At 44.4% G+C, this 17,238-nt stretch overlaps 1 protein-coding gene across 2 annotated transcripts in view; it reads left to right on the top strand.

Annotated features, from left to right (window-relative positions):
- The window catches only part of grik2 (glutamate receptor, ionotropic, kainate 2), a gene marked incomplete at both ends in the record, with an annotated part of 235,751 nt that overhangs the window by 63,714 nt on the left and 154,799 nt on the right, over positions 1 to 17,238 (top strand). Inside the window, 2 exons of one of the 2 annotated variants that reach the window (XM_080737324.1) lie at positions 1,834 to 2,001; positions 3,923 to 4,198. In XM_080737324.1, the coding sequence (XP_080593450.1) occupies positions 1,834 to 2,001; positions 3,923 to 4,198 (444 nt within the window). The remainder of the gene's footprint in view (positions 1 to 1,833; positions 2,002 to 3,922; positions 4,199 to 17,238) is intronic. The other variant, XM_080737325.1, reaches the window with a different exon arrangement.

The raw sequence follows: 17,238 nt of genomic DNA on the forward strand, positions 1-17,238 counted from the left end.
ATGTTACTGTTGTATGCTTTCCAAAATTAGTGAAAGGTCTCAACTGGTTTAATGTTATTGTTGTTGTTGTTTTTTTAACTACCGGTATATTTCTATTTATTTGAGTATAGTGCTGTTATTTCTTTCTGGCTTCTAAATGTGTGCTTGTATGATTATGTAGCTAAGCCGTAATATAGCAACTTCATCAGGAGGTTTTTACAAGCGACAACATCAGGAGGCGATCAGGAGGTCCCTTAGAAACGTTACTTATAATGAGTAAAACATGAACACCTGGATTAGTGCTGTTGTTGCACGAATGCTATGCATGTCTAACACTTATTGCCATAGGCTTGAGTATTCTAGTAATCGGATTATTATTGTGCACACCCACACGCACTATTGTGTTCGGTTCCTTCTCTAAGTCAGCTGGTTGTCTCTATAAATTCCTCACAAAAGGACGATGTTTATCCCCTAAACGTCCGCCTTTGAAAGTCGCCACGGGCCGGCATTGATCGGGGCTCAGTGTGGCCCGATATACGAATCACTCGCGACAGCCCGCTACCTGCAGCATTCACGCTGCGCCGGGTATGGATTGAGTCTAGACTCTTGAGTGGGCCCTACAGTAGAGAGTATAGCGCTGCCTTGCAAGAGTAAATAAAGCACTGAATCTGGACTCCCGCTGACTGACACTGAGCCAACAGGGGCCAGGCCACGGGGCTAACCCAAACAAAACACTTCAATCTCTAGTAGTTGTGCTTCGGTGCGCCCCGAGGGCTTGATTGATTGATTTGGCGGCCAATCAGAGTGCATTGATCTAAAGAACCTGACCACCACCATCACACCACCACCACCACCACCACCACCACCACCACCCGGCTCTCTCTGGGCTTCCTCTCCTGTCCATTCATCTGCTGGCTGACAGATGTATTCACTGGAGGGCAGTAGCTGTGGAGCCTGCACGTTTAAGCACACTTTCCACATGGCTTTCTGGAGAGAGAGTGCTTCGCAGTGCAGCACATTAATACCGCATAACTATATTTTGTCATTGTCGGGTGGAAACCTTGTATGTCCAAAACCGTTCATTTTGCATTTATCATTTAAAAAATGATTTAAACTAGTGAAAATAGCAGATCTACAAGCACACAACGCCTCGCACCGCGAGGCGTTGTGTGCTTGTAGATCGGCTTCTGTGCGACGGCCTTGTATGATGAAGCAGGGCTTTACTTTGGGAATGAACATACAAATCTGAAACTTGGAGATACGAGTTTTCCACCCGACAACGACGATTTGTTCTATCCCTTCTGGATCAGGCTTCTGAGGCATCAATATAGCTGGTACTATTATGTGAAGCATGCAATTCATTGACTTATCAAGATATAAAGGGGGGAAATAAATCCCTCGTGCAGTGAGGCCGTCCGGGAATCGGAAGGTCGTCGGTTGGCTCGCTCAGTTTGTGTCCTGAAAGGGCTTCATATTCTTTGTTACATGTAGTGTTATGCACCCACAATAGCCGATCTACAAGTGCTGAGACACGTTGGGAGCTTCTAGATGGGCCAATTTCTGTGAGCTACACCCACGCGCAACTACGTAGAAAACGGCTCCCCCTGTGCACCCATCAGAGTCATCTGAGCACTGCAGTCATCTGCTGGGTGAAGCCGTGAACTTAGTTCCCCCCTCCCCCATGGGAACACAGAATACACCCTTTCCCCACTTCATATGGGGTTTGATAAACTAATTCTTACTTTACATACACAGCAAATTAGCTACGGCAACTCTTCATTTGAAACCGGAATTCTTCAGATTTGCTAAAGGTTGATTAAATATTAATCAGCTGTGTCTCTCTTCTGTCCACAGGTGGGATATTCGAGTCCATCGAAAGTGGTCCCTCGGGTGCGGAGGAACTAGCCTTTAAATTTGCTTTAAACACAATCAACAGGAACAGAACCCTACTGCCAAACACCACGCTCACCTACGACATCCAAAGGATAAACATCTACGACAGCTTTGAAGCCTCCAGAAAAGGTAGGATGAAGTTCCAATGCTGGCATTTGCGATAATTGGGTTTGGCAACCTTTTTGACATGAAGTGCCACGTTTTCATTTTCTTGACAGTCAGTGTGCCATCAAAATGTAATATTTCCAACTGATTTTGATTGTCCATATACATAACAACCTATTTTGTTTCTTCGTCTTTTGAAATATTTTCTTTCACTTCAGGATGCAATTTACTAGAGTCAGAGCAATAACCCACCTATCTCCCAGACTCCCTCCCCAGTCAGAGCTAGGAGTTTGAATGAATGTAGACGTATGTGCAGGATGTAATTTGTATGTGGGACTTAATTTAACTGACTAAATGTTTTTTGGAATATTTAATTTTAAAAGAAAAAAAAAACTCTCTCTCACACTTAAGCCAGTATGCCAGTGATCACCCTCACCTGTGCCAATGTTACTGTATGTATGTCAAATTAAGCTTGAAATCAGATTAGATAAGATCAAACTTCAGTTTTTGCAGCATTGTATGCACTTATCTGAAAAAGCCAAAATCTCTGAATACCGGTATGTAGATGATACTAACATAATGTCACTGTCTAGCCAAAAACTCTTAACTCCATTATAGAGTTTTCGGCATAAATCAGGGCTATTGAACACCCTTTACATCCGTGTGTTGGTTAAAATAATATTGAACCAATGAAAAGTAGTAAAAAGCCCTTCGGTCAAAACTCCACTTCAGCTCATTTTCCCGAAAATGAACATTTTGGAGTTAGGAGGTTTCGGGCCCAGAGCAGAGATAACACAAACAAATTGGAAACCCAGACAAGTGAGGATAACAACATTAAAAAGACTGTGTGCGTGTGCATGCACGTGCGTGCATGTGTGCGTGGGTGTTGGCATACGGTTTACAGTACATTGAGCACAAGAGTATGTGAATGTGTGTGCAGCCACATATTACAGTAAATCCCCAGCTACTTTGCATTGTAAATGCATCCCTCTCCTGTCAGTGGGTTGTTGTGAGCTGCAGGAGCTCAGATTGGGACAATTATAATCAGGCCCAGGAAAGGAATTCGGCTGAGCACTTCAAATGTAAACAGAGAGACAATTGATTGGTTTCAGGTAATGACTCAGCGGCGGTAATTCAAAGACCCGTTTGGCCCCCGGAGACAGCCTATAAACTGCTATCATCTATCAGTTTTGTGCCCACATGGGGCTGACATTTCAAGTCTCTTATCAATTACAGTCCATTATCTCCCTTCCCCGTGATTTAGGTAAAGTCCCTTACATTAAATGAGATGGTGCTGTACTGTAATACAAGCGCTGCAACGTGAGCCTGCACGATCCGATCTGATCTGTACTTGAGCCTAAAGATCTGTTACATGATATGTAACGTACACTTTAGAAGGATAAAGTGCAGCGTCATGTTTTGAGCCACGGTGTCTGCGGACGCCTTAACCACATCACGTCACCATAGCGTCCCAATCCTGGGGGCGAAAATGCAGCAAAAATGGCAGATCTACAAGTTCACACCACGTCGCAACATTTCTGGCGACACCTTTATAAGATGACGCTCCTTCTGAAAGTGATCCTCTAACTCAGTGGTTCTCTTACTTTCTCATGTCAATGACCCCGAAATGTTTATGGATTTAGCCACGGACCCCAGTAGAAAAATATGCATTTCATACAAGATTTATGTTAAAATCTGTAAAAAGAAAAAAAGAAAAAAAGAAATTCAATATATATATATATATATATATATATATATATATATATATATATATATATTATATTTAAGTTCTGCGTTGTGAGCTTCTTTATCTGCCTTTTACAAATAGCTACAGTGTAGGGTTAAAGTGGTCAAACTGAGTTTGATGCTGTGTCAACTCATTTCCGGAAACCCCACTTTGAGAGCCACACTGCTCTAACATCCTCTCATCTTCCCTTCCGTCCAGCCTGTGACCAACTCTCCCTGGGCGTGGCGGCCATCTTCGGGCCGTCGCACAGCTCCTCGGCCAACGCGGTGCAGTCCATCTGCAACGCGCTGGGCGTGCCCCACATCCAGACCAAGTGGAAGCACCAGGTGTCGGACAACCGGGACGTCTACTACGTCAGCCTCTACCCGGACTTCTCCTCCCTCAGCCGGGCCATCCTTGACCTGGTGCACTTCTTCAAGTGGAAAACGGTCACGGTGGTTTACGATGACAGCACAGGTAAGGCCCCCGGCAGCCGTGCTTTATATTCACCCCGGTTGTAAACACTATATATTTCCCCTTTATGGCCTCAGTCAGAACATTGCCCCCTTGCTTGGCCCGGCTCGTGTGTGGGTTTTTCCAGCTATACCACTAGAGTACCTCTACAATAAACACCTTTATTATCGACCTGCCGACGGCTTTAACGCTATCACGCACGGCCGCCCTGCGGCTGTACTTGTTACGGAGGTTAAACCGACGTGGGACTAACCTGTGTTATTATCGTCGTCGTCGTAGCCCTGGCTTGCCCCCGTGTCCTAAGAAAAGGCAGTGTGTCAGATCGGCAGGCAGCAAACGGCTCAGCAGGCCGGGTACATGTGCCATATGCCAGGGGTCAGGGACGATGCCAGCCCGCATGTCTGCTTGCCAGGGCTCCCCGAGCGAGCAGCTCTCACACAGACACTCGGGGGCCAGTCTGGCCCGGTTCACACTGCTTATTCTGTATGTTCACTGCACTCAGTATTTAGGCCAAGTGAGACTCTCTGGTTTCAGTAGCTCTACTGTACACAGTGCCAGCTGTCACTGTGTTGTAGACAATGTAAGCAATTATTGCAGCAAACAAACGAAAACAAACAAAACGTCAGGGTATTGTAGGGGGCGGCGGATAATAAGACGGTGCAGACAGCAGACAGACAGTCGCAGGCGTGATCGCTGCTCCGTCTGTAATGTTTACATCGCTTTTTGGAGGCGTCAAGACACAGCGGTGTGGGTGGGAATCACCACCTTCACGATTCAATTTTATCACCATTCTTGGGAAATGGTTTGGGACAGAATACTGAATATTGGATTATACTTGTGTGGATTGCCATACAATGTTGTGGGATTGCAAAAAACACTAGCCATAGTATGACTGAGATGATTTCATGGACATAACATTGAACCCTTCAAGGGCGTAATTATACAGATATAACGGTCCCATCCTCTTTTACAGTACACTTTAAGACATAATAAGATAGAATAAGACAGAATAAAGCCATAATAAGAAATAATGTGTTGGTAATTAGAGCTAATATATTTTATTAGACAGAAACAAAGACAGAATAGTAGAAAGAGCGAATACATTCTCTGGCACCGTCACCTGCCGCGGAACTGCAGCGGCAGACACTGCCGCACGACTGGCAGTTTGACCAGCAGTCGCACTGCATCGGCAGTTACCAGCGCAAAGACAGAATAGCAGAAAGAGCGAATACATTATCTGGCACCGGCATCGCTGGTAACTGCCGCGGCAGCCACCACCGCACGGACGGGCAGTTTACCGCTACGGGACCTGCCGGTCCGTGCGGCGGCCGCCGGTCCTACTGGCGGGACTGCTGGTCCTATCGCCGGCGATGCAGTGCGACTGCTGGTCGAACTGCCAGTCGTGCGGCAGTGTCTGCCGCTGCAGTTCCGCGGCAGGTGACGGTGCCAGAGAATGTATTCGCTCTTTCTACTATTCTGTCTTTGTTTCTGTCTAATAAAATATATTAGCTCTAATTACCAACACATTATTTCTTATTATGGCTTTATTCTGTCTTATTATGTCTTATTATGTCTTAAAGTGTACTGTAAAAGAGGATGGGACCGATATAACAACAACTAACATACGACATGGTGAAGAACTAAATGGAGGTGGAGGGAGTTTGATCACTGACAAGCTGCAGAAGAGGTGCTGTGTGACCTATGTTCAGCATGTAGTTAGTTTGAAGAGTTAATGGCGTTCTGCTTAAAAGAGGCCGCCTAGAATGAACCATTACGATTGAGGGCATTCGCTTGTTAGCGAAAGAGATTGGAGGGTGACTTAGAGCGACGCTTGATTCAATTAATGTGTTATACTGTAATACACACACACACATTACGTTTTTATTTGCGTATACTGAATTCGCTGTCTAAGTTCCTAAAGAAGACAGATATTGATGTAATGTGCAAAGCAAAACACATTTGACCGCTGACACTACATTACACCTCGTGTCATTCGGTTCATTTTACAGGCCCAGTGAGATGGCATATAGCTTAAGAGGATCATGTTGACTTTTCAATGAATCAATATCCTGTGTGTGTGTGTCTGCGTGCGCGTGCATGTGCGTGTGTGTGTGTGTGTGTGCGTGTGTGTGTTTGTGTGTGTTTGTGTATGAGAGAGAGAGAGAGAGAGAGAGAGAGAGAGAGAGAGAGAGAGTGTGTGTGTGTGTGTGTGTTTGTGTGTGTTTGTGTATGAGAGAGAGAGAGAGAGAGAGAGAGAGAGAGAGTGTGTGTGCGTGTGTGTGTTTGTGTGTGTTTGTGTATGAGAGAGAGAGAGAGAGAGAGAGAGAGAGAGAGAGAGAGAGAGAGAGAGAGAGAGAGAGAGAGTGTGTACGTATGTGTGTTTAAGCCTCATGCAGGTGCTGTAGACAGCTTTAAGGAATTGATTGCAGAGCTGATCCTACCAACCCCTATTAATTAGGGTGTAAAGTGGACACAGCCGGTTCGCCATGGGGTTAATAGTGACTTGATTTTCTGTCTGGGAGATGGGAAATGAGATCTAGGCTCGGGCCGGCGCACGGCCTCACCTTCCCATTGTTCCCGTTTACACGGCTGACCTGACAGAGAGGGGAGATAGAGGGCTGCGCGTGGTCGTGAAGTGAACAACACGCGGGCCTGAAGGAGGGAGGGAGGGATGGAGGGAAGGAGGGAAGGAGGCTGGTATAATGGCTCCTCCGGCAGCCATTCAGTTACACAGAGAAGTGAGCACATCGTCACTGTCGGGCAGAAACCTCGTATCTCCAAGTTTCAGTTGTTTGTATGTTTTTAGCCCTGCTTCATCATACAAGACTGTCGCACAAAAGTAGTGAAAACAGCAGATCTACAAGCACACAACGCCTCGCGTCGCGAGGCGTTGTGTGCTTGTAGATCGGCTGTTTTCACTAGTTTGAATCATTTTTAAAATGATAAATACAAAACGAACGGTTTTGGACATACAAGGTTTCCACCCGACAACGACGACATGCTCCTTCCTTCCCTTGCTTGTGTAGGAAAGTATTATTGTCCGACATATTGGAAAAGCCAGTGTTGCAGAACCTCTGCATTACCATACCTCTGTGTGTGTGTGTGTGTGTGTGTGTGTGTGTGTGTGTGTGTGTGTGTGTGTGTGTGTGTGTGTGTGTGTGTGTGTGTGTGCGCGCGCCCCCCCCCACCCCCTCCCGCCCCATGCTGTTCTAACCCGTGCTTTTTGGAAATGGGACACAAGAGGGACTACTATGGAAAGAGACACTCTCATTCGGCCTGTTTTCTCCACGAACCGGAGACAAGCAAACAAGCAAATCAATAACCATAATGGCCGCCCGCTCTAACGGCTCAACTTTGTAATGGCAAAAAAGCGAGGCGGCAGGCGGGCGGCAGCATGTGTTGTAACGCCGCGGCACAGCCAGCCATAACATCCATACTACAGCTGCTTGGGAACATTGTCGCTGCTGCCGGGAAGGGAAGTGTGATTAGGTCATGAGGGAGAGAGAGAGAGAGAGAGAGAGAGAGAGAGAGAGAGAGAGAGAGAGAGAGAGAGAGAGAGAGGCTTGTTCCATAAAACACTAAGCTTCTGGGAGAGAACAACCCTTTTGTTGGTTGCCTTGCAAGTTGCAATCATATGTTTTTCTTTTCTCTATACACGGATCACCTTCAGCTTCCTCTACTGAGGTGGTTCTCAAGCTTTTCAGGCTGCGACCCCCAAAAATAGTATTATTTGAGCTGGGGACCCCCCCTGCCCACCCTGACAAGCACTTGGAATGTATAGAAGTTGATGCATTACATTCAGATCGACTGGGTTCCACTGATAAATAATGTGAAAATAGATGATCCACAAGCTTTTAGATCAGCCTTTTTCACAATGTTTGTCTCTTAGGTAATATTTGACAATTTGGCCAATGTTGGACAATTTTTAAATATAGTTTGTTGATTACTTTTGACTCAATGAATTCATTTCAGAAAAAGTCTTAAAAGTTAATGTACCCTGTATATACTTATACTGTACGCAATGTTACACAAAATAAATAAATAAATAAATAAAAGAAATAAAAGAAATGTCCATTTTAAACCTGGCATCCCTGTAGCGGGCATGTCATTGTATACAGTATTGTCAAACAAAATATCCAAAATGTTTCCAAATACTTCAAAAATGTTTGGAAAATAGCAAATGAGAAGTACAGTATAGTGTGTTGCATCAAAAGTAATAAACAAACTGCAATTGAAAACTGTCAAAAAATCAAAGAAAGATGCAAGATTTTTTTTAAATATCCTATTTACAAGCTCACATGTGTGTGGTCTCAGCTTTGGTCAGACGTAAAAGTGTGTGTGTGTGTGTGTCGGGGGCTTCCATAGAAAGGAGGTTCGAACCACTCGTCTAAATGAGTCTTAAGGGACAGCAGAGTCTACTGTCCCTTAAGTCTAATTTATACCTAATTTAGACGAGTGACCCCTTTCACTTGACAATCTGTTATGTTCTAGCAGGTGACAGTGTTGTAATATGACTTGAGCTTTACGACAGACAGGGTTGTTACTAGAAGGCCACCCTAGAAAGGAAGAATGGCATGGGCTTCATTTAATTACATCTATTGACGGCTTATTGATTGGTGAGCTGTTAGTAGGATTACGTTCAGGCATGGTTTTGGTGTCAAGGTCCTGGGACTGCTGAGACTTGTGACCTTTCTAGGGTGACCGTTTTTTGGTCAGATGATTAGCTTAATTGTTTTCTCACTCAACAAACCAACATACAGTATAAGTACTAGTAAGATGCCCAAGGGCGACAAGCCATATGTCTTGGCCATCTGGCCAGTTGTGTATATCGAACCAGTTACCCATATATGGAGACCCCTGGTACCATATGGAGATCTGTGTACTGTATATGGAGAAATGCTGTGAGACCTCAAACATGCTTACTCAAATACTCATGTTATGTGAAAGTCCAATGATGTCTATGACATCTGACATCATGCATACATACCTTTTATGCCCATATATGGAGATCCATGTATGTAGAACCAGCCACACAGATATGGGCTGTCTTGGCCGTCTGTCTTGGCCATGTATGGATTCTGTTAGTGTGGTACTGTATGTGGCCGATGTGGCCTCTATGGACATTCCCATATGAAGTCCTGTTAGACATCGATAGGGATGATCAGGGATCTCCATACAGGTATATGGGCATAAAAGCGATTCTATGGGCATAGAGCGTGATGTCAGAGCGTGGTGGACGATCTAATGATGACCCCATAGCTGGGTGGGTGTGGGGGTCGGAGAGAAGAGAGAGAGAGAGAGAGAGAGAGAGAGAGATAGAGGGAGAGAGAGAGAGAGAGAGAGAGAGAGAGAGAGAGAGAGAGAGAGAGAGAGAGAGAGAGAGAGAGAGAGAGAGAGAGAGAGTAGCACTTTAACTACCCACTCTTCTACCCACTGTTTATGGCCAGGTTTCTATGACAACCACTTCCTGCAGCAGATCCCCAGGGGTAGTGATGCTGGTGACAGAAAGAGAGGATTTATTTGATGTGAGTGTGTGTGGAGGCATGGCTCCATTCAGCGTGTCTCACCTTCCAAGCTGCTCTCTGACAGTGGTGTTACTGCATGGTGTAAAGTAACTAAGTACATTTACTCTAGTACTGTGCTTACGTTTATGAGGTATTTTTTACTTTACTGCATGGAGTATTTCTAATTTTCGGTATTTTTTACTTCTATTCCACTACATCTCAGAGGCACATGTTGTACCACTACAATAATTTGAAAACCTTAGTTACTGGTTACTTTGTAGTTTGATTATTATTCCAAAACATACATTAACAACTTCAGGCCTACAGTATATACATTTCTGACATTTGAAAATAGCCGATCTTCAAGCTCACAATGCGTCACATTGTGACACATTGTGAGCTTTGTAGATCTGCTATTTTCAAAGGTACATTTGAAAACATGAAATGGGACATTATGTACTTTCTACTATTGGTAGTAGAAAGTACCAATAGTACATTTTGATACCGATACCTTTGTACGTTCACTCAAGTAAATGTAGAATACCGGACTTTTACTTGTAATAGAGTATTTCTTCATAGCATTATTGATAGTTTTACTAGTAGTAAGTAATAAATATGAGTACTTTTTCCACCACTGTTCTCCAGCTTGACGGGGCTGCATGTTGTGCAAAAGTGTTGCCATGTCTACTTGTCTGAAGCCACTTTGGGCTTGTTCTGATGTAAAGTCACTTGTAAATTATTGGTAGTTTGCGGGGCTTGTTCGTAAAGTAAAATTGCTTATTTGGGCTTGTTTCCTATAATGTTCTTTAAACCTAACCTGACTCTGCCAGATGGTGGCAGCAGTGCGTACCGCCCAGTCTGCCGTAAAGTAGGGTGGTACGCACTGCTGCCACCATCTGGCGGAGTCAGGTTAGTTTAAACCACGTGGTAAGGAAACATTTTCATGTCAAGGACCACCAAATGAATATGTATAATTATTAGGAAGGAAGACATGCCACCCTTTTCACAGTGTCCAGAACATCACACAAATCGGTACACTTTATCTCTATAGTCATGTGATCAAGACGGATCTGTCTGATTTTCCATATTCCACCCTGATTGGCGAATTTCAAACATTGCTGGCCCACAATAACCTACCTGACCTGGTGGAGACGTGCTTCGAGGAGCACTTTTTCTAGTTGGAGCTGGTTCTGACAGAAAGAATGGAAAGAAACAAGTACAACAAACAGCATTTCGCCGCATCGTTTCCCACAGTAAAGAGGGTAATTTACTCTAAAGCTGATGCGTGTCATGCTTTTCGTGGGAGCGGCTGTGACACCTTGCGGCTGACATTTTTTAAATTGCGTTAGATGAAAGACCAGGCCGGGGGGAATGGGTTGTCCTAGTATGACTGCATGTTTTCCCAGGATCCGGTCTGGCTGATGGCTGCGGGGCAGATGACTCTACTGTAGGGCTGTCACGATTATGACATTTTACATGACGATTAATTGTCACTCAAATAATTGCGATTAACGATTTAATTGTTTTTTTGTCGTTGACAATTACATTTCTGTTTGGCTTTTAGGCTTTGAAGTTGCACATGGCAGATATGACACATAACCTAAATACACAAAGAAAGTACTGACATATTTGATAACTTACTACTTAAAAAAGAACATTGATAGTGGAAATAGCCATTTTCTGCAAACGTATGAACATTTTTCAACATTCACGATTATGACCATTATGTCAAATAGTTGCGATTAGACGATTATGTACCGTAATAATTGTGACAGCTCTAAACAAAAGCATCAAAAGTAGCAGAAAAACAAGCTCGACGTGAGGTGCAAAGCGATGTGTTTTGAGCTTGTAGATCTGCTACTTGCTACTTTTGAACATACTTTTGGACATATCGTCGTTGTCGGGTGAAAATGTCCAAAACCGTAAAAATGATTTAGTGCGAGGTGTTGTGTGCTTGTAGATCGCCTGTTTTCACTACTTTTGTGCGACGGCCTTGTGTGATGAAGCAGGGCTTTAGTTTGCAAAATATATACTCATTTGAAACTTGGAGATACGAGGTTTCCACCCCGACAACGACGATATAGTATGAAGTTTCCCCCTGACATAGACGATATGGCTCATTCGACAAAAGGATGAAAATGAAGGCGGGGTCCAGACGAGTACGAATTAGGGCGTTTTCGTGCTGGTTCTTAATCGTTTAGACCATTCTGCCACGCGGAGACGGCGTCTTGGGTGCCCGAAGACGCACATCTTTGAAACCGGCTCCCAGAGTGAATCGATCTAAAGACGGTTTGGTTGCGTTCTCAGTGGATTCATGTGGACACTTACGATTCCGCTGTACAGTGAACATTTTGGAAACGTTTTGGAAACTACTCGAGTGTATCGTTTTCGTGTATCTGGGGCCAACGTCACCAATAATCTCAGAGGGCTTCGGTGTGTGGGATTAGGACGGAGGTTGCATTTGGGGCCACATTATATTCCTGGTCTCTCAGTATATATAGCTGAACCTGCAGGTCTCTCCAAGGGCGGAGCTGTGCTCTGTTTTGGGCTTGCTTGTAGAAAACAAAAATAAATCTCGTCGCAAAGAGAAATTGGGTATTATGCGGAGTGCTGTGGCCTCATCATGGCTTCGTGTCACAACGTGTGCTATGTTCTCTTACCCTGGGAGTCCTCTAAGTGTACTTGAGAGCTGAGTAACTTTCCTTGGTGGCACCGAGTCCCAGGACCCCTCCAGTAATCTGTTTCAATTTGGTGTACCGTGTGTGTGTGTGTGTGTGTGTGTGTGTGTGTGTGTGTGTGTGTGTGTGTGTGTGTGTGTGTGTGCGTGTGCGTGTGCGTGTGCGTGTGTGTGTGTGTGTGTGTGTGCGTGCTCCACACCAGCGGGCCCCGTTCCCATCATACGCTCCACTACCACAGATTGTTTAGAGAGAGCCAGTGGGGTAAATGTACTCAAGTACTGTACTAAAGTACAATTTTGAGGTATTGTTTTTTACTTTACTGGAGTATTTCCAATTGTCAATACTTTTACTTCTACTCCACGACATCTCAGAGGCACATATTGTACTTTTACTCCACTACATGAACACATTAGTTACGAGTTACTTTTTAGATTTGGATTATTACCCACTTCAGCCCTACATACATTTTGGCCATTTGAAAACAGCCGATCTACCAGCTCACAATGCATTGCCATGTGACACATTGTGAGCTTGTAGATGATCTACAAGCTCACAATGCATTGCCATGTGACGCATTGTGAGCTTGTAGATCTGCTATTTTCAGACGATTCTTTTATACTGTTGAAAACGTGTGAAACGGGGCCTTCTGCACAACGAGTACCTTCTACTTGTGGTATCAAGTACATTTTGATACCAATACCTTTGTACTTTTTGTTTTTACTCAAGTACATTTTGAATTCCGGACTTTTACTTGTAACAGAGTGTTTCTTCATTGCAGTATTGACACTTTTTTACTTAAAGGAGTAGTTCACCGGCATTCGGGTCCTTATCTGGAATCAATGGGGTACATTGATTCCAAATGGGGACCCAAAGCCGGTGAACTACTCCTTTAAGTAAAGAAAGTACTTTTCCCAGCACTGCCAGCGGGCCCTGTTCCCATCATACGCTCCACTAGCACAGATTGTAGAGAGAGAGAGAGAGAGAGAGAGAGAGAGAGAGAGAGAGAGAGAGAGAGAGAGAGAGAGAGAGAGAGAGAGAGAGAGAGAGAGAGATAGAGAGCTCCTCACAAAGTGCCATGATGATCATTCTAGCTTGTGCTCGCTGCGCTGAGTTGCTAATAACAGCCACGAGCCTTTCTTCTCTCACTTAATTGTTTTGGAATTCTCCTCAGGTGAAGATTATGTGTATTGTCTTATTTTTGTATTTAAATGTTTTGGCGGAACTATCTCTGGCAGTGACTAAAGCTAATTATTCAATTAAAAACCCATTCAGAACGGGTACACATTTTGTGTATCATTATTTTATGCTATTGAAAAATAGCAGATATACAAGCTCACTGCGAGCTTGTAGATCTGTTATTTCTGAAAAATAGTAAAAATTAGAATTCTGACCCGATTCTATAAGTGTCTTTTGAATCCTTCTAAGACTTCTAAGGTCCTTTTCACTTAACTGTTCTCGAGAGACTACTTTGTCAGTGGTTCTCAAACCTTTTCATGTGGAGGACCCCCAAAATGATATGTATTTGACCAAGGACCCCAATCTCAAAATATTTAGTTCCAGGGACCACCCAGAGGAAAAACTTGAGTTACAAACATTCGCTTTGAAAATACACATATTCAAAGATTTGCACACATTTTCACTACTTTTTCAAAAATAGCAGATCTACAAGCTCGCAGCGCTGTGAGCTTGTATATCTGCTATTTTTCACTGGTTAAAGCATTCAATAATTCTAGGCCTAAATGGGTTAAAAACCCACATGACTGTCACAATTCATCTGCTAACTGAATGTAACCACCTGAATTCTCCCAAACCTGATCTCTCCATCATCCCTGGGAAAACAAACATCTACCATTCATCATACAAAGGGGACCGGACCCCACGCTAAGTCAGTGATTCTCAACTCGTGGGTCCCCACCCACAGCGCCACTTTGCAAGGCGTTGCGAGCTTGTAGATCGGCTATTTTCACAATTCTTGCCTCTTTCTTACAGTATATTATTTGACAATTGGCCAATGTTCGACCACTTATATGACTAGTATAGATTGTTGATTACTTCTGATGCAGTCATGGTCTTTTTTGAGCTATTATAAAGTATAAAGTCCAGCACACTGTCGTAACTCACGGGAGTAGTTTATTAGGCTACTACAACGCTTTGGTCTAAATGACCTTCACCAGGTATTCAAGACCCCCCATATTGAGATACCTGATGAAGGACCGAAACGTAGTAGCCTAATAAACTACTGCTGTAAGTGAAGACAGTGTGCAGGACCTTTTCTATTGTTGCACTGGTTGCCTGCCTAGTACTGTAGCTGTGCCAAAGGACCTTTCCTCTGCAAAACATTATGAAGGTCTTAAAAGTCCTTAAATTGTCACTTCACTGTCCTCTGGGGAGGGACAGCGAATGCATTGGTGGACAGGCTGATCCACTCGTCCACAAGCTGGTCCACTGGTGGTCGTCGTTGGGGGGGGGGGGGGGGGGGGGGGGGGGGGGGGGGGGGGGGGGGGGGGGGGGGTGTTCAACAACATATAATAATTGCTGCGGCATAGGAATCATTGCCACGGCATAGGAATCATTGCCGTGGCTGTTGCCGGCACTTCTGGCAGTGCCGTGGCAGGTGCCGGTGCCGGAAAGTGTATTGGCTCCTTCTGCCTCTGGGACCCCCCAATAATCACTTGGGGACCCCCTGGGGGTGCCGAACCACAGGTTGAGAACCACTGACCTGAAAAACACAAACTTTTTTTTGTCTTAATGTCTGTTTTTTTTTCCTGTCTGTTAGCTACAGTACCATTTGGTTGCTGATGATGACAGTGCACTAATGAATACAACAGCTGTACGGACCGCTGTGACAAGGTGTTAAGACAACAGCTCACACCAGTACAGCACGCATCACACCAGATGTGCTGAATTAATGACTGCGGCTTGTCTAGGCTCTTTAAACTCTCAAACGTTAAGACGTAGGGAGATATTTTATTTTTTCCTTTCTTTTCAGACAATACATACACTCACACCCATTCACTCACCCCCATACACACAGCCTACCCCCTGCACATGCCCATTAAAAGTCACCTCACAAGATATAGTTATGAGCAGCATTTCAGTAATAATCTAGATGTGCTAGACCAGTGGTTCTCAAAGTGGGGTCCAGGGTCCTTGAGGAGGACCCTTAAACCCTAGCCATACTATCAAAGCATCTAACTGCAGTATGACTATTATGCTATCTAAATTACATACAGTACTTTACAGCAGCATTTGTGAACAATTAAAATACTGTATTTAAGTATTTAAGTATCTCTAAATAACATAAATAGTAGTCAATGCAAAGGTAAAGTGTCAATTTCTTTTTCATATAGGGAGAGGGTTTTGACGAGAGCTAATAGGTGAGGTAGCGGTAGCCTACAGTGTGACCAGACTTAAGGGCTGTTCACAACTATAACTATACACATAGCCTCACAAACCATTAAAAAACTAAAGTGGTGAACTAAATAGTTATACTGTAGTTATAATGCTCAGCGTGAATGGCGCTTAATGGAGGAACCAGTAACCTACAGCATTTATAGTTTCTATAATAGGGTAGAAATACAAGTGGAACATCTCTACATTCCTTTAGTGCAGACGAAAAAAAAAAAAAAAAAAACCTTTTGACCGCCAACCGTTTTTAATCTTTGTTCAATTTGTTCGCCACATTTAATCGATCATAAACAAGCCGGGCAAGGAGCGAAGGGTCACATTAACCTTGACCTCCGGTCCGCGGCTCAGTGACTCATCGGCTCTAAATATCCCATCATGCAAACAGACAGCACCCTTTCCGTCGGGGGAGGACAGGGGGACGGGGGGACAGGGGGGCTTTAACGTCGGCGACAATGATGATTGAGCTGCAGAGCAGAGAGACCGCTGCTCCCCCTGTCAGAGGCAACGTTCTCAGGGCTGAAGTTTGGAAGGAAAGGGGGGAATGCTTCAGGGGCCGCCGCCTCGCCCGGCTATTTATCACGGGCAAAGACGTTCTGTTTTACGCTCAGGAGACTCCTCGACGGGCCCCTAATAAACGTTTAGAGCAGATGAAATATTCATGCAGAGTTAAATATGGATCCTGGAGCAGTCGCCGGGCATTAAACATAGTCAATACTGATCAGCGTTGACAGTCACCCCACTTCTCTCCTTTTATATATTCCCCCGGCAGCCCCCCTCTCTCTCTCTCTCTCTCTCTCTCTCTCTCTCCAGATTCTTGTGGTCTCGCCTGTATGCGCCTGCAGTCAGTGCCATGAGGGAGGAATTACCCATGCAGAATGGCAGGGGAAGACAGCATAGGAGATATGGGAGAGAGAGAGAGAGAGAGAGAGAGAGAGAGAGAGAGAGAGAGAGAGAGAAAGAGAGAGAGAGAGAGAGAGAGAGAGATGCCCCGATGCATGTTTATGATGAGCGAATGGAGCAGTTGGAGGTGTCGGCCTGTTTTTATCGATGTTAACTAACTAACCGTAAAACAGAGATCGCTACTCCGGCGGCGGAGGCTGTTTTTCTTCTCCGACAGGCTCACGCAACAGTGACTATAGCTCAGATGAGATTGGACTCGACTCAAACATCGCTTGTACACGCACGCACGGCACACGTAAAGGTGCACTCTCACTGTGTGTGTGTGGACCCACATACACGCGCACACTAACACTTGATCCCTGTTTTGTTTAGCATATCAGTTGCTGGGGTGGGAAAAGAGTCAATACCACAATGTAGTTAGAAGTCTGTTACAAGTAAGTCTGGCATTCAGAATTTACTTGTGTAAAAGTATAAAAGTATTGGCATCAAAATGTACTTGAAGTACCAAAAGTAGAAAGTGCTTATTATGCAGAATGTCCCAAAATGTATAAAATGTATACAAATCGAAAAT

This window comes from Nannobrachium achirus, assembly GCF_963921795.1.
Source record: "Nannobrachium achirus genome assembly, chromosome: 2".
Lineage (NCBI taxonomy): Eukaryota > Metazoa > Chordata > Actinopteri > Myctophiformes > Myctophidae > Nannobrachium > Nannobrachium achirus.